At 42.3% G+C, this 22,718-nt stretch overlaps 1 protein-coding gene across 1 annotated transcript in view; it reads right to left on the reverse strand.

Moving 5' to 3' along the window:
- The window catches only part of MORC2 (MORC family CW-type zinc finger 2), a 53,940-nt gene that overhangs the window by 12,948 nt on the left and 18,274 nt on the right, over positions 1-22,718 (reverse strand). The window contains exons 6-12 of the mRNA XM_077308654.1: positions 21,833-21,941; positions 17,791-17,950; positions 12,568-12,679; positions 11,414-11,539; positions 9,075-9,154; positions 7,579-7,661; positions 2,756-2,841 (exon numbers count right to left, since the gene is read on the reverse strand). Coding sequence (XP_077164769.1) covers positions 2,756-2,841; positions 7,579-7,661; positions 9,075-9,154; positions 11,414-11,539; positions 12,568-12,679; positions 17,791-17,950; positions 21,833-21,941 — 756 coding nt within the window. The remainder of the gene's footprint in view (positions 1-2,755; positions 2,842-7,578; positions 7,662-9,074; positions 9,155-11,413; positions 11,540-12,567; positions 12,680-17,790; positions 17,951-21,832; positions 21,942-22,718) is intronic.

Consider the following 22,718-nt stretch of genomic DNA (forward strand, 5'->3'; position numbering starts at 1 on the left):
CCCTGCCAGCAAACGCTGGCAGGGGCTCATGGGAATTGTACTCCATGAACATCTGGAGGACCACAGGTTGACTATCCCTGCTATAGATCAAATAACTGCTTATGAAAGCAAAGGCATTGAGAAGTCATTTAAAGAGCCCCTCCCCCATATAACAACTGATAACGACAGGTGGGCCAAGCTTGGGGAGGGATTTAAAGAGAATGGCGCCTTTCATCATCAGCTGTTTGGTGGACACTTTCTTCCCCCACAACCTTCTTAGGTGCTCCTTGAGAAAGTGGTACGTGTGTACAAATGAGATGTAGTTAAACAGGCCGAATCACAATTCAAACTGTTTAAATGCAGGGGATGGGCGTCCCAAAATTACCCCAATCAGCACTGATTCAGGTACTTTTCGACTTATCTGAACCAAATCACCCATGCCTATGCAGAAGGTCCCAGGTTTAATCCCTGGCACCTTCAGTCAAAAAGGGATGAGGTAGTGGGGGATGTGAAAGACCTCCACCTACAACCCCAACTAGTTGCTGCTAGTCAGAGTAGACCTTGACAGAACAGTTGTCTGACTCAGTATAGGGCAGCTTCATGTAATCATGAGCCATTTTGTCCCTTCTTATGTTGTCTGCCTTCCTGTTCTCAAGCATCAGCTCTCCAAGGTCTCTGTAAAAACAACCAAGGCCTACGCTCCATTGTGAACAATAACATCTACTGCTTGATTCCAGTCTGAATTATATAAGCAACAGAAATTCCTGTATGATCATTTGTGATCTGCTCTCATTTCTAAACTATGTAAAGGGAGTTGAAAGTTGGTTTATAAGCAAGTTAAGAACAGGAAAGAATAAAAGTTTTTTTTTAAGTATAACGAAGTAGATAAAGTGATTATTTTTAGCTCATGTTCTGCAGGAATCAACACGCTATGTAATTATTTGTATGCCTAGGGAATGTATATTTTTTTATATACAGTAAACTCTAGCTGTGGGATCACTTTCAACATCTCATTTGTTTGAACAAGCATTCCACAACAGCACATACTATTAAAACTGTTAAAGCTAAGCTGATCTCACCCTGGGCAATGCTTGTATGGGGAACAGGGGAACTTCCTGCAGAAAAAAGCAGGAGTGAAAAGTGATAGATCACCTCCATGTAGCTAGATTTGTTTTGAAATAAATGAAAGCCTACCAGATGACACCCCAGAGATGAAGACACTTCTGGCAATTAAAAGAGTTGCAAAACGATGGGGGGATTTTTGTTTTGTTTTCAGGCCAATTAACAGAAAAACAAGAGCAAGGCCATTTGTTTCAGCTGCACACCTCAAGAGACAGCCCTTGTGCTGAACTGTACCCCAAGACCTACAGCAAACCTGGTGAGCTCTGAGTCCTGGCTCCATCTTGGGGCCCCACCAAGGTATCGGAATATTTTATTTCAGGAGTTAGCAGTCCTTATTTGTTTATAATTCGAATCACAAGAGCAAAATCTTTCCAAATCCACTCTAGGGCAAATTACTTGCTGAATTTAATGCTAGGGTTAACGTTTGGATGGTCAAGTTTTCCAGTGACGGCAACTTTATTACAATAAAATTAGATTACTTCAGGAATGCTTATTTTTATTCTCAAGCCAGTGCCATAATATGAAGAGGGAATGATCAGGGTCATTGAAGAGAAGTTACAGAAGAGAAGTTACAAATCCACTTCTTTACCTTCTGCCAACTATTCCTGTGACAAACTAACTCTTTGGAAAACACACTGCTGACCAGCACTAGAGAAGCACCTTATGGTCCTCCTCATCAGTCCTCAAAATCATACTATAAATTAATCCATAGTTATTCAGCCAGACAGGGAGCCAATGGAATAAACTGTGCTTTTAATTCAAGATAATTCCTCAGCATTTTTCATCCTTTTGACCATGGAGGTACCCCTGAAATATTTTCCGGCTTCAAGGTATCCCGGAAGTGATGCCAGACCTTTCAGGTCTGAAGAGTACCTGTGAATCTCTCTGTCACCAATGTGCTACCCATGAGCGTTCCAGTCTGCCTCCTCTGCTGCTGATTCCAAAATACACAACCCACAGCACACTTGCCCATCCTCTCACTCCTCCCACTCCTTTTTAGTGGGATTCCGGATTTGCGAGCGGCTTTTTTCACCAGCCAATCTGCACATCGATTGTTTGAAATTACTGGTCACAGGACAAAAGGACTGGTAACTTTAGTGATGTTGGTGGCTGCCTGAACTTCCGGGATGAATCACCCCTGGGGAGTGCTCCCGTCACCCCAGAGAATCCATAAGAAAGACAACGTTGCCTTGGAGGATGCAATATTTTCAACACATAATCCCAAGAGGGTCTTTGATTACCAGTATATTTTTGGTGAAAAGAAACAGAGAAAAAATACCCTTTAGGAGAATTTCAGCATTCCCAATACTGAAACAAATCAACAGTTACAAATCCAGGATAGTAAATAATGTGGAACAATTACCTGGAAAACCTATGTTTAAATCCTTGTACATCCTTGATGCACACTCAATGGCCTCAAATAAGTTCTCAGCCTAGCCTTCCACATAAGAGACCTTGGAGGCTACAATAGGGCAACCCTCCCTCCCCCACACAATACATCATCCTGTATCCCCTAGAAGAAGGTGGGATACAAATGATATAAGAGAACCATACAGTTTCAAATGTGTTGTCCCCTCTATGGCCACTCACTTGTGGAGGGAAAAATGCAACTCCTAAGGGAAAAGCATGGAAGAACTAAAGCCTGGCCACTTACTGTTGTTTTGCCTCTTTGGTTCTCTTTTTGACATCAGCCTCTCTGCGCATGGTCATGGCAACGCTCTGGGATTGGTACAATACGATCTGCAGGTGAGAAAATCTCAATTTACAGGGTGAAAACAGTATTCATTTTTTAGCATTAATATCTTTATAAGTGCTGTTTTCCCTCCTCAAATGATCTTAAACCATGCTTATTCAAATGGCAGCAATAGGAACCAATCTCTCTGCAGGTTTATAATGCAGAAGATATTCATAAACTCATTGAGTGGTCTTCTGTGCAGTCACATCTGGGATCTGCGCCTTTGTAGAGCCTGCCATGGAGAAAAACTAACAAGCTATAGATATATAATTCTAGATGCTCCCAAGAGTGCTCACTCCTCCTCTCACAGAGGGTGACTTTCCCACCCAAAGTCATGTGATGTGGGAATGGTCAGCACTCTATCCTCAGTTCTTTTTCCTGCTGCCGGAACACGCAAGTCAATCCATTATCAGCAGCCCACAGTGGGACAGGAGGGAGGGAGGGTTGTGTGACTGCACAGAAATCCGCTAGATGAACAACAGTTACATGTAATTGCAACCCTGTTTTCATCTTTGTGGTTTTTGTGCAATCACACCTGGGAGACTAGCAAGTTCACTCACCCTGGAGGTGGGTGTAGGCTTATACAGCAGGAAAATGGACTGACAACCCAGTCTGCCCAAAGAACCTCTCTCCAGAAGTTGACATCTATGACCTAGTGGTGGACAAATGTGGATCACTGACTAGGTTGTTGCCTCGGAGCAGGGCAACCATTGCCTTGGCCCCTGCAGGTTGCACAGTGGCTACCTAGGTGCTCAGGATCGGGTGCTTAGGGTGTTTAGGTGGTGACAGCTGAATGCAATTGAGAACATTGCTTAATCAATCCCATTTATGTGCACTACAAAATCAGCAGAAAGTACACTGAGGTTTCTCAGTCATGTAAATAACAGAGACATGAATAAAGTGCTGCAATGTATGACAACAGAACCTCAAAGAACTCGTGTCCACCACAGGCCATCCGTAAGCTGTGTTGTAGAGCCATCTATGAACATAAGGGGCCACTGTTATCAATTATCGCATATGAAACAATCAAGGGCCTGTCCTGTAGCACTGAGATTCAACTGTATTTATAGTCTAAACTAAACCTGGAAATTCCTTTGACCGTACAGCACTATGTGCTTCACATTCAAATACTGAAGCATTGGTGAAAGTTTCGAAGGCATGGGGACCAGCACAACAGTATCTCCTCCTAGTGATTAGATGTGTTACAGTGGTAGAGTGTAAGTCAAGAGACTCTGTAGTCTGCTATGGAGATCTGCAGGATGAGTGCTTTTCAATGTGGTCATATCCCACATGGATATCCTGTATATCAGAGGCCAGTATGTTAGAGACCTTTGAGGTATCATGGAAATAGCTAGCTTCACCAGACAGAGATCCTTAAAAGATTCTCTTCCTTTTTTCCGCTGTCCTTGGAATTCATACAAGTCCATAATTCCATACACAAACATAAATAATCACAGAGTACCCATGAAGAATGGAGACTCACACCCTGGAGAGCAGAATGGATTCAACATGTGCCAGGGAAGTTACTCTAGTAAACCATCCAGTAAAGTGAAATAGGATTACACCCATCAACTATGCAGCCTGAAGTAAGCCACTGCAGGTAGCAATTAACCTAGCTGCAGATGTTCGGCCAAAACCAACAAGTTATGAACTGATCAAAGTGTTGTGCAGCTGGATGCATGCACCACCAAAACTCCTATGGCAATTCATAAATTCCCTGATAAAGGATTGCTCCTGACTGTCTGTCTGTCTAACACGTGCTTCCTTAGGGCCAGGGATCAAAGTCTTCACCATGTGTCGTCCCTGTCTCTGATTGCTTCTTTTAATTGGTTCATGATCATCCCTGTATCGGCTTTGATTGTGTTGAGCCAGCAGATCCTTTGGCGACCACATTTTCTTTTGCTGTTGACCATGCCGAGCATTAATGATTTTTCCAGCGAGTTTGATCGCATGATGTGTCCAAAATAAGTGAGCTTTAGCCGTAATATCTTCCCTTCTGATGACATAGTTTTTTTGCTCCTCTCTAAAACTATCTTGTTGGTAACTTTGTCTGTCCATAGTATTCGCAGCATCCGTCTCCAACACAACTCAAAAGCAACTATTCTCCTCCTGTCTTCCTTCTTCAGGATCCAGGATTCACATCCAAAGGTTGTTATGGGGAGGACAATGACGTTGAGTACCCGGCACTTTGTATTAATGCTGATATCCTTACTCTTCCATATTCAGTTTATGCCTAACATTGCATTCTGGCCCAGTGTTATTCGCCGTTTGATTTCATGTCTGCATCCACCACTTTGATTGATCATGGAGCCAAGAAAGATGAAATCATCAATATTCTCGTTGTCAATTGTGATTTTGGTGCTACTGCCAGTAGTTGTCATGATCTTGGTCTTTTTGATATCTTGGTCTTTTTGATATTTAGGTATAGTCCCATCTTTTCATTTTCTTCTTTTAGTCTCTTTATCAAGGTCTTCAGATCATGCTTCGATTCAGCAAGGAGTGTTATATCATCTGCATAGTGGAGATTATTGATATTATGACCTCCAATTTTGACTCCAATAGTAGATTCTTCCAAATTAAGCTTCTGCATAAAGGTTAAAAAGAAAGGGTGGTAAGATACAACCTTGTCTCACTCCTTGGTTGACCTTGAACCAATCAATGTCTACATATATTGTTCGTACTGTAGCCTCCTGGTTGGTGTACCATGAACTGATGAGGTGGGCTAAGTGGGATGACACTCCCAATTCATAATAAAATCAGAATCCAGGAGCACCTTTAAGACCAACAAAGTTTTATTCAAGGCATAAGCTTTCAATTTTATTCTGATTTTATTGTGCTACTTCAGACCAACATGGCTACTCATTTGAATCACTCCCAATTTATGTAACGCATCCCATAGCTTCTTGTGATCAACAGTCAAGCGCTTTAGAATAATCAATAAAGCATAGATAGATGGCCTTTTGATATTCATGTGTTTTTTGAAGAATTCAGCGCAAATTTACAATGTGGTCTTGGCTGCCGCAACCATGTTGAAAACTAGTCTGGACATCTGGTAGCTGAGTATGAATGGTTGATTTGAGACAGTTCTGGATCATCAATAAGAATTTACTTGCGTGGGAGATCAGGGCTATAGTTTGATAGTTTGAGCAGATGCGAGCATCACCTTTCTTTAATAATGGGATAAAAACGGACCTTTTCCAGTCTATTGGCCATGTGCCAGTTTCTCAGACTATTTGGCATAATCCTCTGATTGCTGCTGGTGGAACAGATCTGAGTAGTTCCACTGGAATGTTATCTATGCCAGGAGCCTTATTATTTGGGAGCTGTTTCAGAGCCCAGATCACTTCTTCTTTCCATATAGGCAGTTCCAATTTGTGTCGGGTGTTTCTGGCTGGTGACTACGGCATCTTGGTGTTTGCATATAATTCTTCTGCATATTGTCACCATTGATCCTTGATGTTGGTTTGGTCAGTCAAGTCTTTTCCATTCGTGTCTTTGATGGTCACTTTACAAGCAGTGAAGGTGCTCCGAACTTGTTTCACCTGGGCAAAGAGGCTTTTAAGTAGCCCCGATGGCCAATGTCTAATGGGCAAGTGGTTGGACATTCTGATTTTAGCTTCTTATCCCTTTCACTCAGTGTGAGTCATCTGAAGTCAGTGTTTCCTCCAGAGGCAGCCAAGGGGTCTCCAGTTCGCTTTCTGTGTCCAAGGTTGGAGGGAGTGTCAAGATTGTGTCTGTGAAGTAGCTTGCAAATGTCATAAAGCTAATTTCTGATTCACTATTGTTTTGGTGCCCGTCCTCCAGGGCAGTGAGTGACTGAACTATTCAAAATACCTGTGCTGGGCACAAGTTCGCAGATGTGACGGAAGTAGAGTAAAAATCACATTTTTCTGACTTCACCGCCACCTCATAGTCTTTCATATGCGTTCTATAAGATGTTCTCAACAATTAGTTGCGAGTCTTTCTCCGTACTCACTCTAGTCTCAGTTCCCGTTTCCTCTTGCAGAGCTCCTCTGCATACTAGAGAGCCCGCTTGGGATGGGGATGGAGAGGATGTCTAAGGAGCTATCTCGTCAATGGCGGTCAGCATTCGGTTACATCTGCTGCTGATCAGTCCATTTAGATAATTGCTGGGAGGCATTGGGTCCAGCAGATCATTCAAAAATCCATTAGGATTCATAAGTCACTGTGGGAGAGCTAAAATCTGCTCGATGCCCAATTGAGGGGAAGGTGGCAGCCTTAGCCAAGCGAAGGTTATACGAAGGTGTAGATCCCAGGTGTGACTGCACAGAAGCCATGAAGATGAACAAACACCCACACCCACCCTTTTTGTTTTTAGATAGCAATTTTTCATCGGTGTGCAGGCTCTTTTTGAACAAATAAGTGCTGCCATATCACAGGCCACTGATGATTATTCAACATCTGTGGCAACACGGGTTGGGAATCGGTGCCTGAAGCGGTCAGCCAGCGCCACACAATGGGGGGGGGGGAGGCGGGGGCATCAGCGTGCCAGCGGGTGCACACATGCAGGCACGGAGCTCTGCACGAACATGCTAATGCCCACACCTCCCCTTCACCCCATGGTGCAGCGCTGGCTACGCCGGGAGAGACCGGCCACTTCGGGCGCCAAAGCACCCAACCATTGTGGCAACTCTTATCTTAAGGAGCAACTGTCCTGAATTCGCTCTTGAATTCAGGGGATTTCAAATCACCAGCCAGACTTTTTGGGTTTTTTGTTTTACCCTGGACTCCGTTGAGATATCCCCTGCCAGACGCAGCTCTAATGCACGGGCTTTGCTTTCTGCTTCTCGAGCTTTCTCATCCGCTAAAATGAAGAGAAATATTAGCATTAATACAGAAGGTGAGACTTGGGCTGAAAAGCAAAAATACGGGCCCATAATGCAAAAGCATTGCTCATCGTGGCAAAATCATATTATCTGATGAGGGATGGGAGTTGCAGCCTAGGAACATTATAGGGCTAGCTTATAAACACCTCATTTCTTTAAATGAAACTAAGTCCTCTAGGTCAGATGAATTACATAAGAGGGTACTAAACCTCTGTCAATTATTTTTGACAATTTTTGGAGAACAGGTGAAGTGCCAGAAGATTGGAGGCACGCAAACATTGTCCCCATCTTCAAGAAGGGGAAAAAGGAGGATCCAGGTAACTATCGACCTGCCAGCTTGACATCTATAGCTGGCAAAATTTTAGAAATCATCAAACAGTCAGTCCTTGAGCAGCTAGAGCACATGGCCATGATTATCAAGAACAAGTAATGTCAGACTAACCTTATCTCTTTTTTTTGAGAAAGTAACTTCCCTGCTGGATCAGGGGAATGCTGTGGATATAGTTTATCTCAATTTCAGTAAAGCTTCTGGTAAGGTTCTCAAAACGGAGTCTCAAAACGGCTTACAGTCGCCTTCCCTTTCCTCTCTCCACAACAGACACCCTGGGAGGGAGGTGAGGCTGAGAGAGCCCTGATATTATTGCTTGGTCAGAACAATTTTATCAGTGCCATGGCAAGCCCAAGGTCACCCAGCTGGCTGCATGTGGGGAATCAAACCTAGCTTGCCAGATTAGAAGTCTACACTCATAACCACTAAACCAAAGCTGGCTCTCGATCCATTCTACTATCTATTGCAGTTGCTGACTGCTGTATGTTATGCTTCACCAACGATAACCTAACAAAAAGTAGAACCAGACAAAACTAACTTCCTGTGCTTGAAGAGGTTATTTTTTTCAAGTTAGGTGGTAAAATAGAAGTGAAGAAAATCTATGCTCCTGATTCTGTACAAAGATACTGACGGACAAGCCCCTTGACAGGTATCTGAGAAGATACCCCAGGGCAAGACAGTTTCTCTTCCAGATAGTAAGAACAAGCTCAGTACATTCTGTACTTGGAGAAATCTCATCACTTATTAAGAGCAATATTCCACTCACTGTGACAAGTTACTGCTTGGAAAAAGAGTACTCTGCATAGACCAAAACAGGATTTATGAACCTAAGGAACTGGTTCAGAAGGTAGCAGGATGCTTATATGCTTCTTTACATGCAACTATCTGTCAATGATGTACCGATTTGGGTTCTTGTTGCCTCCTTGATCACTGCCTAAGGAAGGACTGGTAAGGAAAATAAGTACAAATGCCAGTTTTAACCCTCAAGTGAAAGCTAGTGTAATTTCAACCATCCCTTTTTTACCGGGTGGCTGGAAGGAAAGCGACACTTCCGCAGACTCACCTATCCTAGCCATGTGCTCGGCTTTTTTCACTTCTTGTTCTGCTCTAGTCTTGAAGCGTTTAGAAGCATATTTATACATTCTGCATGAAGGGGAAAGAGACAAAATGCAATTCCAACATTAGTAAAGCAGCAACAGCATGAGTGGCCTGCTAATTTCATTAGGCCAGGCAGTCAGTTTTTGGCGAAGGAGTAATGGAACAATACGGAAGAACAAGGCTAAGTAAAAGCCATCCTGGATCAGACCAAAGACCCAGAAAGCCCAGCATTCTGTTCACATCGTGGTCAACCAGCTACCTCTAGAATGCGGTTGCAATATCATCATCCTGCCAGTGCTCTGCGGCAAATGATTTAAAGAGGTATACCACCTCTAGTATTGCAGGGAATAGGTATCCACCAAGATGCATTAGAATATTCTGTGCCCGTATGTTTAGTTAACAGGATCTAGGTCGGATCAGATAGTGGTAACAGACAGACTGAACTATTATAATCAATGCCCAGAACCAGAGATTTCCCTCTTTGTGACTTTGAGTTCATTTGTATGTTACACCATTGTCAAGAACAAATGCTATCCTTAACAACTGTTGCTCTTTAAGGAAAGTTAGATATGCATGTGGAGTTCTATGTTGAGGGTTTCCAGAGATTCGTGAAACACAATCCTAGATTCAAAATGCCAAACATGTATCGTAGTATGGCTAGGTAACTTGGCAGTAACTTAGCCCTGCACAATCTAGCCTTTATACAACACTACAGTACTACCTGCAACATAGAAATAATGTCATGCTCAGTCCTTACTTACTGGCACATATGTATCTGACTGCTCCTGCCCAATTTATGAATGGATGGATCTGTAAAGGTAAAGGTATCCCCTGTGCAAGCACTGGGTCATGTCTGACCCTTGGGGTGACGCCCTCCAGCGTTTTCATGGCAGACTCAATACAGGGTGGTTTGCCAGTGCCTTCCCCAGTCATTACTGTTTACCCCCCAGCAAGCTGGGTACTCATTTTACCGACCTCAGAAGGATGGAAACCTGAGTCAACCTTGAGCCGGCTGCTGGGATTGAACTCCCAGGCTCATGGGCAGAGCTTTCAAACTGCATGTCTGCTGCCTTACCACTCTGCGCCACAAGAGGCTCATACCTTGTGTTACCAGACACTTTAATCTCAATCCATCCCCCAATTGAGCTTAATGACAGAGGGGGATTTTACTCCACTCTCTTACACTCTACCTCCACCAGCCACAAGAGGCTCTGGATGGATCTGATAACACTACAAAAGTTAGCGGAGGCTCAAAGCTTTGAAATCAAAAGTCTTAGACTTGAAATAGAGTGCATGAGCATGTCTGAGCCAATCTCAAGAAGTAGAACTGGATCAACTGGTAGAGGACTCAGTTAAGACTGGTAAAGTTAAACGTGATACAGAAGGCAAAAGGAACATTGGCTGGGGAATATTATCCACGGCCTAAAGAGCCACATTCTACATAAAAGCCCAGAGACATTGTCATATTTTTATTTTAGCGGTGTTTCAGTCATTGCTGAAAAGTGTGAAGAAAGACTCATGCAATTCCAAATTGGGAAATTTGTTCCTGCAAAATCAGAAAGATCTTTGGAGAACTATACAAAAGGAAACAAGAGAAGTTAACACTGTCAAATGAGATAAGTGTCTCACTACTATTATCAGGAATTTCTTTTTTTACATAGAGTAGTTCAGAAGTGGAATTGGCTGCTCAAGAAACTCTCCCTCACTGGTAGTCTTTAAGCAGTGAGTTAACAGATACTTATCATGGAAACTTTATGCTGATGCAGCATTGAACAGGGGGATGGACTTGATGGCCCCTTCCAGCTCTATGATTCTACTGCTGCTCTATGCATAGCCGGAAACAAGAGTAGGAAGATACTAACTCTCCTTTAGTTGTGGAATGTAACTATGCCTGGGCAGTCTGCAGAAAATTCTACCTTCTTCAATGGCCCATTCCTGAATGTGTAATTCACCAAGTAAAACTGCTTTTTAAACAAGCCTGCAGTGACAGCACACAAACTGTGTGAACAACAGCAAATGTCTTTCATGTTTGCAACTAATGGAAAAAAACAAGATCTTTACAGGCACTGAATCCTCACGCTGTGAATTCTTATTCTGCTTGCTGTCTTGTGATCATGCCAACTACAGTTTTTTTGCATCTTTTCAAATGTACCTTTTGAATTACAAAAGGCCAGAATGTTGAGAGAGAGAAGGGGGGATAGAGATAGCAAAGATCATTAGCAAATTGGAACTTGTTCCTAGTAGCCTTTTAGAACTTGGCAAACAGCACCAGTTGCGAGAGAAATTCTGCAGTATGGCTCATACCGTGGCTTGTATAAGCAACAGGAAAGACGCTTGGTTTGTACTTTGTGTCCATGGATGAATATTCTCATTCTGGGATCAATGTACAGAACAGCAGCATACGCACGGAAGGAGCGCCGCTCTGGTTTCCTAAGGGAGAAGGGAGCTTAGTGAAACAGGGAAATCTATTGCAGGGCCATGAAACATGTTGCTTCAAGAGAAAAATTAATCCAATTCCACTCATTTACAAGCTGGACCCCATTATGTGGTTAACAGCAGTCTATCTTAAGGCAAGCCAACAGACATAATTTTACACAATTATTAATCATTTCAATCAAACCTGGCAGCTCTCAACCATTTCTCTACCCTTCACTCGAATGGATCAAAATAGCTGTAGAAAATCTGAGAAAACATTACAATGACTCCAAAAGTGAAAGTTTCACCGTAGTTACCCGCCCTTCCCAAGTGCTCTCCAAAATTTTCAAAAGTAGCAAGTGTCCTCACCTGAAAAGGAGAAAAAAAAATATTTTCTCCTTTTTCCCCCGGCCGTCACATCTCTAGGAATATCAAAAGTTGCAAGAGAAATTCTCACTATCTGGACCTCTAAAACTGGCACAAAGTGAGAGAAGAGATTGCAAGTCGTCCCTTAAATTTTCTACATATGCCAAGGATGCAAAAAAATAGGCAGGGTGGACGGCAACAACGTATTACTGGATCTTGTCTAAATGAGTTGGGTTAGGAAAAAAGACAAAGATGACGTCCTTGAAGGATCCCTGAATTTGTCACCTGTGCCTATGCTGTTCCTCTGTTATCTATAAAAGTTGTCATTGCAAGATGAACACACAAGCCGTTTGTACTAACTTTCCATGCTTCAAATTTCTCTATGCACTTCCAACTTTCAACTTGTCCAAAGAGTGTCTGTGAATGACTGTCCCAACTCTTGGGGAACTGAGTCTTCAATCTCAACACGTTTAAGGTCAATGACTCCACATCCCTCATTGCTCACAGCTGTATCTTCTTTCCCCACGGAGCTGCAGCTCAGGTGTGACTCCATGAATATCTGAATTCAGTGAAGGAAGCTTTCCCCAGAAATAAGCATTCCAGCTGCTAGAGAGCAAGAGGTATCTTGTAATATTTTCTAACATGTACGTGGGTTTACTCAGTTATTTCACACTTACGTCCCTTCTGGTGGAGTTTCAGCCATCTGGATATCTTTTGGGTCAGAAGTAATGTCCAGCTCAGGTTCCCCATTATCCATCAGCTTAAGGTTGAAAATGATCACCAGAGTCCCTGAAGTATCAGACACAAGGATATTAATCATCGCTCATCTCTACTTCCTTTTTTGAGCAGTGTCGCATAGCACAAAAGGCAATCTGGCATCTTGAATATTAAACATGAAACACTGTGGTAGAAAGGGTTTTTTTTCTCTGTAGTGGAATGGAGGGCTTCCTTGTAAGGGGTCAATTGTCCCTCACTCTATAGGCAGGGGTATACAGATCAGCTAGTCTGGTTCCTGTGTGGGAGGTCCCTCAGTTAATGCTTACAAGAATGAAGGCTTAGAAAGCTCTTAGTAACAGCTATAACCACCAAACATAAGATTAGATTTTTTTTTTAAGCAACAAAGAAAACAGGTTTCTATAGCACTGTTTACTATAGTCTGGGAACCAACATGTCTCTTGACTGTATTCCAGTAGTCATTCATGAACTTTCTAAAATAGGGAATAATGCCCTTCATTCCAAAAATGAGAAAAATCCCTTACAGCAAAATTCAATTTTCATATCCCATCAATGGAGAAAAATAATCCTTGCAAGTACCAAAAGGAAGCTAACATTCCTGGCTGATATTCATTGTGGAAAAACACTTGAGATTCTTCCTACTGAGGGCTCTGTTGGCATTCCACCAGCCTGTAGCATTTCACAAAGGCTGAGGCCCAGACAGCAATCCCAGAGATCTCATTGGAAAAAACAACCAAATTAGTGGCTTTCCATTAGACAGGAAATGATCCCAACGTGCACTGGAACATACTGCACCTTGTAGGCCAGAATTACACATTTCTATCTCCATCTGCATGTTGCATTTGGTATCTTTCTTGCCTCGAAGGACAGAGTGGAGTGGAGAGGACACAAAGTGGATGTTGGAGGTTCAGGAAGCATCAGTGCATTTATCATCCTGTGCATGTCTCATCTCTGCCATGATGGTGGCCAGATTGTGAACCTGAAGGAAACTAAAATCCCTTCAAGTTTCTATGAAATTGTGTGCTTGCTTTTGGCATGAAACTGAGATTGATTATTCTTCCTGGCCAACAAGACATTGACCTCAGCTCTTCTGACCAATGAGACAATAACAAAGAGAAAGGAACCCAAGCATAATATATAAAAGGCTTTTTGAGGAAGACCATAAGCATGTTATACAGGCCCCCAAGGTAAAAAGAAATAGATTGTGGCGGTGATGGTGGGAAAAATTGATTGTACTTTCGAGGAAGTGGCAAATGTGAGAATGAGCTGGAAGCATTTTCTGCCCAGTACTGTAGATAGGATTTATTTCTTGAGCATGTTGATGAGTAAGGTCTGTTTGAGATCAGAATGCAGGAAGTTTTGCAACTCTTTGTTCATTGACAGACGGAAGGTAGATGTGACTTTACAAAAACCACAAAACAAATGCGTTTCATTTATTCGCATCATAGTTCCTTGGCTGAACGGCTCCTAAAGGCTTGAGAATAGCTGAAGGATTTCAGAACTTTTTTCTCCAACAAGTGGAAAAGTTGGTATCAGGTCTTGGTATGCAGAAGAAGTCACTGAATAAAGAGGTCACAGCGCTGGGGAAATAATCCACATGGGCTGAACTGCCATGGTCACAAGGTTAGAGAACCACAGTGGGGTGTGTGTGTGTGAAGATGAAGTCTTCATTTTCATGGGTCCTCTTGTTTAAAACTCTGGTGACAAAAGGAATTGGATATAAGTGGCCCAGCGGTGGGTAAGGTCATCACTACACTCCAGTCTCCCTGAATTAAATTTGCAGGACAAGCTGGGCCATTCTCTGTTGATGGGAGAAGCACACGAGTGTAAGATTGGCTGACCAAATCTCCTGGTTACTGTGCAGAATACTCTCAGGTTAAGAATACACTCCCCTGATTCAGGTCCTGGCAAATTAGTCAAGTCCACCTTCATATCAAGAACTCCTTAAAAGCACTTGTTTCAGTGAGGTTTGTTGCTCTGCCCAATGAAGAAAAGACTTTCTGCTTAAGAACTGCATTATGTGCTGCCTTATCACGTAATGGCAACATTTGCTGTAATGTTATGTCAGAATGAGACATATCTATTATGAAATACATGATGGAAAAAATCAAGGATTTTCTGGATATCTCTGAACAAACAGCAGCTAGTACTATGTTGAACCTCTGAGAAAATCCATTTGCTCCAGGCTGCGGAGTTGGGACAGTAAAGCACCACAGCCAAACTCTTGCACCTGCTGAGACCTGGATAAATACTGGTTCTTTCAGGGGTTCTGTCTTCCTCAATATCCTGGTATTGTAGCCACTATAAGAACAACTAGTGGATTTCATGCAAGATTGGCTGATCTGAAAGTGCTGCATTGTCCTGCACAGCATCCACTGCAGGGGATGGGAGCACACGTTGCTCCCAGAACATATCCAGATATTAAATCATGAGGTCTAGAATCTTGAGCCCTATCCCTGGTGGCCCAGGTTAGCCCAATTTCATCATATCTCAGAAGCTAAACACGGTCCGCCCTGGTTAGTATTAATAAGTCCTAGTCTCCCACACAAAGGCAGGTGAGGGCAAACCAGCTCTGCCATAAATCAGCTGCAACTTGACAGCACTTTCCAAAACCACCATCTTGGCTAAGGTTATCAGATCCACTAAGGACTTGATGACAAGCTGAGGACAATGAAGTTATCTGTTCAGTTGTGTCTGACCCTCGGCGATTCTATAGGAAAGTCTTCGCCATGCGCCCATCTCTGATTGCTTCTTTTAGCTGGTTCATGGTCATCCCTGTGTCGGCTTTGATCGTGTTGAGCCAGCAGATCCTTTGGCAACCACGTTTCCTTTTGTCACTGACCATGCCGAGCATTAATGATTCTTCTAGCAAGTTTGATCACGTGTCCAAAATAAGTGAGCTTCAGCCGTAATATCTTCCTTCTAATGACATAGTTGGTTTGCTCCTCTCTAAAACGATCTTGTTGGTTACTTTGGCTGTCCATGGTATTCGCAGCATTGGTCTCCAACACCATAATTCAAAAGCATCTATTCTCCTGTCTTCCTTCTTCAGGGTCCAGCTTTCACATCCATAGGTTGTTATGGGGAAGACAACGGTGTTGAGTAGCCGGCACTTTATATTATGGCTGATATCCTTACTCTTCCATATTCGGTTCATGCCTAACATCGCGTTCTGGCCCAGTGTTATTTGCTATTTGAGTTCACGGCTGATCCACCACTTTGATGATTGATCATAGAGCCATCATCAATACATTCAAAATGTCCTACTGGACCTATCCAAAAAGGAGACATTTGTATTCAAGGTGTCTGTGACTGTTCCAAGATGTGTGATTGCTGGCAAGTAGTCTACCCTTAGATGGTTAACCAAGAACCCGAGATCTCTGATTAGCATTCTAGCGATTTGTATTTCCTTGCTCCTGAGACAGGGAATAAAGTGCAAATTCAACAGGTAGTGAATGCCCCAAGCCAAAAGGTGCATGAGAAAGATCATGAGCTTAGTGAAGACCTGTGAAAAGCCAAAAGAAAATTTTCTTCTGCTGATACGTTTGGTGGAATTTCCATTTACTGTTCTTCTTGGGCAAAACAGTAGGCATCTGAGAAGTTTTCCATTGGAGATAAAAACTGCCTATGTTTTGTAAAATGCCACTCATAGATGGAGAACAGCATTATGTCTGATAGGGATGGTATTGTGTTCGAGGAAGCAGTTGTACAAGAAAACTAAGGAAGACCGGTTTTTGTATGAAACCTGGATTTAGAACCAGATGTCTGCTGAATGTGTATTGTGACCTGCAGAGACAAAAGGAGCTGCATCTAGAGTGATTTGAATTCATATATATATGAATTTGTTTTAAAAGGAACTCTGAAGAATAAGTATTTTAATTGGGAGACTCAAAGAGTGATATATCTCGACACATGTTATAAGTGTGGGAGCCTCTATATACATAAGAAAGCATTTAATAGATCCCAAGAGGGGATGAAATGTGTTTGGTTTTCTGTCATTTATCCATGTGTCAATATGCATAGAATGTATGCAACTCTGCATGACTAATGTTGATGTTTTAATATTTTATGTGTACATGAATATAATATTTGCATATTAATATATATTCTTCTGCTGCTCAACCTTTTAGTTTCCTAGCTCTTACAGATCCTCTATGCAGAGAACAGAAGTCCTTGCATAAAAGGATTTAGCAGTGCTAGACATAATAACCAATTCTGAGGCTTACACAAAGATCCCCTAGTTCTTAAGAGAGTCTTACACAAAGATCCCCTAGTTCTTAAGAGATCTGCCACAGTCCTTATATACCACTGGATATCCTTGACGTCAAAGCAATCACCAAAGGAAACTTGAGTCATGGTGGAGTCAGGTAAGAAACAGAACTGTATGTAAGTTCTCATGGTACTTGTGCCATTCATTTTCCTCTTTGTTTCCATCTCCACACATTTATGTATCAGAGTAACCAAGCTGAACTACCCAGATGGGAAAGGCATAACCTGCCAGATGCAGAGGTAGGGATAGATTCCTTAATGCGTGTTTGCTGGGCCTGGAGTCATTCATCTCTGAGGAATTGGAATGAAGCTCAGTTTTTTTGCTAGTGAATACCAACTAGGCTGGCTGGGGGAAAACAGTGCCTCCATTAGCTGTTATGCTCCTTCCCACATTTTGATGTATCTGAATGAAGCATCATTTAACACCATCGCAGTTGTTCCAGGCACACGCTGAAGCCCCTTATCAAAGATCCAGGATGTGAACCACTGAGCCAAAGCCAAGTTTTTGTCCCCATGAACTTCCCTCTGAGCCCAGAACTTCAAAAAGGCCACCTTCTGCACCAAACCTGTGGGAGATGCAGACTACCAACTGTAATCATTTTCTGTCCTGTTCTAGGCATGATGTTGGCTCCTTGTCTAGTCTAGATGGTTAATAAAGGCCTGAGAAAAAAAATGGTGGAGCTCTGAGCAGGTCTTGTTGCCACAAAGCAGGCAAGACATGGACTGAAGAATCTCCCACACATGTACTGGAAAGTCTATCTCATCTACATAGCTTTACCATACTGAGTGAGTGGGACAATTTATCTTTAAAGGATGCACTACTCCAGCTGATGTAGGGTAAACACTTGGTTTTTGTGTGTGCCTTACCACAAACACACACAGAGACTATACCTCACCTTTCTCCCCAGGAATCTTCCTAAACTGCTGCAAGACCTCTTGCTCTGATTTGAATGGGGAATATTTGTAGATGAGCTCAGTCTCAATGGCAAATTTCTCCATGTTGTCTGTTATGGGTTCCTCAGTATGAGCATTCCAGGAAGGTAGAGGAACAATTACCTAAAGTTCAAAAATAGAGAAAAAGGGTCTTACATTAAAATTCAGTTGAGCTATAATAGAATGAAACCAATGCTTTCATAAGCCCAATATATAAAACATATTGCCTTCACTTATTAGACAAACTTTTTATTTATTTATTTAGATTTTTATACTGCCCTTCCATACGGCTCTGGTGGTTTACATAGAAGGTTATAAAAATAGTTACACAGAACATTTCTCCTCAGGGAGCTTGTTCCACCCGGTGGGGGCCAGGACCAAGGAGGTTCTGGCCTTTGTTGAGGTCCGGTGTGTTTCTCTGGGGTCGGGGATCTGCAGCCAGTTGGAGGTGGTGGAGCGTAAGGCTCTTTTGGGGGTATAGGCAGGGAGGTGGTCTCTCAAATACACTGGGCCCAGACTGCATATGGCCTTAAAGGTGATTACCAAAACCTTAAGCTTAATCCTAAATTCAACTGGGAGCCAGCCGAGTTGTTGTTTCGGGTACAGATCCATCAATATACTCGGAAAATAACAAAGCTAGCTGAAACTTAAACCAGAATTATATTTATTAAATATTTTGGATCCTGAAATAGTAAAAGCAAGGAGAATATTATTACTTTACATGATCTGAGCAGCAAGAATAATTTATGATCAGTACTGGAAAAATGATAAAATACCAAGTGTAAATGAATGGTTGGATAAGGTTAAGGAGTATGCAGAATTAGATAACAATATCAATGAGAGACCAAATGTTAGATAGTTTTATAACAAACTGGGAGCCATTTGTAAATTATCTTAAAAGTAATAAGGTAAATGAGAGTATTACTATTGGTTATGTTGAATAAATTAAGACAAGGATGAAATGTATTCTAAAGTGAAGATTTATTAGATGTAAATATGTCTTTCATCAGATTATCATTTTAATTAAGGATATATATTATAATTATGAATGGTTTTCCAGTAATATTTTTTGTGCATGCGGTATTCGAAAACTAAAGAACCTGATTTGTAGATGGTTGGAGGTCTTTTCTAAATGTTTTTTTGTTGTTATTGTATGTTTTTGGTTATTGTCTTTATTATTATTATTTGTTATTGGGGGTTATAGAAGTGGTGTTGGTGGTAGTGTTTTATAGGTTTTGTGTCTTTTTTGTGGTTGTGTAAAACTTTCAATGAAAAAATATGTTAAAAAAAGAGAGCTGAAGTTTCCTCGAGGAATGCTGATATTTGGTGCTTTTCGCACATGCTACAGCCAAGGCGAGTATCCCCCATCCTATATTGGTGCGTATGGTTTTTCCTACCTAAATGCAGAACTTTACATTTGCACATTTAATTTCATTTTATTCGGTTTAGCCCACTTCACGAGCCTATCAAGATCATCCTGTATTCTGATTCTGTCTTCAGTAGTGTTTGCTACCCCCTCCTAGTTTAGTATCGTCTGCAAATTTAATAAGTACCGCCTCTAATCCCTCATCCAAATGATTTATAAATATGTTGAACACAGCCCCCAGGACTGATCCTTGGTGTACTTTGTTGAGGTCCGGCGTGTTTCTTTGGGGTCAGGAATCCGCAGCCAGTTGGAGGTCACTCTTCTTCAAGAGGATGCTGAACCATTAACAAGTACCCTTTGGGTACGATCTGTCAGCCAGTTATCGATCCACCTGACAGAATTAGGATCCATACCGCATTTCACCAACTTGTCAACAAAAATATCATGAGGAAACGTATCAAAAGCTTTAATGAAATCCAGATAAACTATGTCCACAGTGTTCCCCTGATCCAGCACGATAGTCACTTTCTTGAAAAAAGAGATAAGGTTGGTCTGACATGATTTGTTCTTGCGAAACCCATGCTGAGTCTTAGAAATCACAGCTCTCTGTTTCAGCTGCTCGAAGACCGACTGATGATTTGTTCCAAAATTATACCAGCTACAGATGTCAAGCTGACGGGTCAGTAGTTACCCGGATCCTTCTTTTTCCCTTTCTTGAAGATGGTGTTTCCATCTCTCTAAGCTTTCCTCGGAGAATCCTTCACTCTTCAATTTACACCACATAAAAATGCCAGTTCTGGCATCCTCAAATACACTTTTGAGTTCTCGGAACAAAAAGAAGTCTGAAGGGGCACAAATAAGGGCTGTAGGTTGTATGGGGTAATTTTCCAATGAAATTCTTGTACTACAGCCCTTGCTACCCTAAAAGAATGAGCAGGTACATTGTCATGATAGAAAAAATTCCTCAGTGCAACTTTCCTGGTCCTTGTCTCACCAATGATGTTTTCAATTTCTCAAAACTTCTTTATCAATAAGCCCCCCTGACCATCCTGTGAGAAAATCATTTTGTTTGGAATACTCCCATGCATGTATGAACTGGAACCCTAGTAGAATACTTTGACTTACCCTCATACAGCAGCAAGTTTGAAATAGATTATGTGAGGCATTTGCAAACCATTATGCAGATAAAGTCTTGACACTCTGCCACTATCTTTCATCAACTTTAGAAACAGAAAAGGAAACTAGAGGCCCTTTGGCCGCCTTTGGAGGATACATTACATAGTTTCAGACGCTTATCACTTACCAAAGTGGACAAGATACTGACTTTGACGAGGTCCACCACTCAACCTCTAGACCCCTGCCTCTTGTGGTTCATCAAAATGACAAACACAATAGGGGCCCCACTCTGGGAAATATTCAACCTCTCCTTTTCAACTGGAGAATTCCTGAAGGGGCTGAAGGAGGCAGTGGTCCGGTGTCTGCATAAGAAACCATCCATGGATCCACAAAAACCTGTCAACTACCGCCCTGTCTCGCACTTAGCGTTTGCAGAGAAAGTGGAGGAAAGAGCTGCCATAGACTAACTGACAGCATTCCTGGAAGAAGTTTTGGCCCTAGACCATTGGTCGCCTTCTGCCATCAGCTGAATCAAGGCTGGTCAGTGCTGGTAATACTACTAGATCCCACGGCAGCGTTTGACACAGTAGATGACACAGTAGAACGAGCTGCTAGTTTACCGCCTCACCAATGCCGGGATCCGAGGCTCATCTCCTGCCTCCAGGGGTCACAAACAGAGGGTAGCAATAGGAGAGAACCATTCGCATTACTCGCAACTCCACTGTGGAGTGTCACAAGGAGTAATTCTCTCCCCAGACCTATTTTAATAGTTTTATTTGCCCTCTACCCCAGCTGACAAGGAAGTTTGAAGTGTAGAAGGCAAGTTGATCCATGGATGCACTCAAAACAAAGAATTGACCAACCAAAATGGCATTCCAAATAAGCATGAATCTATCTCAAATATAGTCGGTGTCCTTATTTTATTGTATTATAATATATTTGAGGTGGACGAAAGCCAGAACGGTATCTAGATAAATTAATCCATTTTCAAAACCAATTTTTCTTCAAGGGCGGGTCCCTCTATATGTATTTCAATGAGTACACCTCAACTTTACCAAAATTCCAAATTCCTGCAACCTCAAATATTACAGTATAAATTGGCCATAGGCTCTGCAATGTAGTGGGGATAGAGGGACAGACCACTGAAGAAAAATTGCTTTTGAAAATTGATTAATTTATCTGGATACCGTTCTAGCTTGTTCTACCTCAAATATATTACATTTCTTTAAGGTTTTTATACTGTTATTTTAAATTGTCTATAAATATAAAAGGTTGGAAAAGACAGCCTTTTTTAAGACAGCCGTAAATTGTCTATAAATATAAAAGGTTGGAAAAGACAACCTTAAGACATTTTTTAGAAAATCGTACATCAAAATGCATTGTGATGGAAAAGCCCAAAGCCTAGCAAAAACAACCAACAAAACCCATTTAAAAGCAACCCTTAATAATTGAGAAAAACATTTTAGCTTTATATAGACCCCAATTTGTAATTTGATTTTTAAAGACATAAACTGTGTACAGACCTCATCAATTCCTTCCTCTTCATGAAATGTGCGAGACAAGAAAAGGCAGGTCATGGTGTTGTCCTTCTTGGTAAAGAGAATAAAATCCTTGCCAATCCGCATGGACCCCCTGCAGAGACATTTCAGTGTTGTAATATATAATGACTAGTTTTATTCAAAGCAAAACAAATGCAATAAACCAGTGTTCCCCAAACCCTGTGTCGCATACCGGTACCAGGCTGCGGGGGGGGGGGGGGGTCCGGGCACCGGTGCGCCAGTGAGTGCGCCTCCCTCCCCCCGTGGCACGGCGCTCGCTGCACTGGGAAAGATAAGCCACCAAAGCGGCTGATCGCTCCCAGTGCAGGAAGCGCTGTGCTGCGCAGGGGGGAGGGAGAGGCGCCGGCAGGTGCAAACACACAGGCGCGGCAGCTCCAGGCCTGCACATTTCTGCCCACCAGCACGCCAGTGCCCTTGCCTCCCCCTCTCCCCTGGTCCCTGGCCCGAAAAAAGTTGGGGACCACTGAAACAATTACAGACTAAGCAGAAGTAGGCTAGAGCTTATTTTGCTAGTTATATACATTAACTATGACCTGAACAACACATTTTCCTTAGGGATATCCACAGATCACATGGAGAGGCACATTCTGAAGTTCCTAGGTGTGTGAGGAAGAACAGAACTGGCTAATGGAAAAAACATGGTTGTATTTATCTGTAACTGTTGTTTATCGATATCCCATACAAACACGCCTTGGGACCGCACTTGCACAGGCTGCCTACAGAGCATTTTCTATTAGCTAAAGCTCTAAAGTGTCCCAGACCAAAGAAACTATGTATGCTCCAGCTTTCCTGCTGGCAGAATCATGTGTTCCTTGACTAGGATGCCCATTCCCTCAGTTCCAACCAGCCA

This window comes from Paroedura picta, chromosome 13 (assembly GCF_049243985.1).
Source record: "Paroedura picta isolate Pp20150507F chromosome 13, Ppicta_v3.0, whole genome shotgun sequence".
Lineage (NCBI taxonomy): Eukaryota > Metazoa > Chordata > Lepidosauria > Squamata > Gekkonidae > Paroedura > Paroedura picta.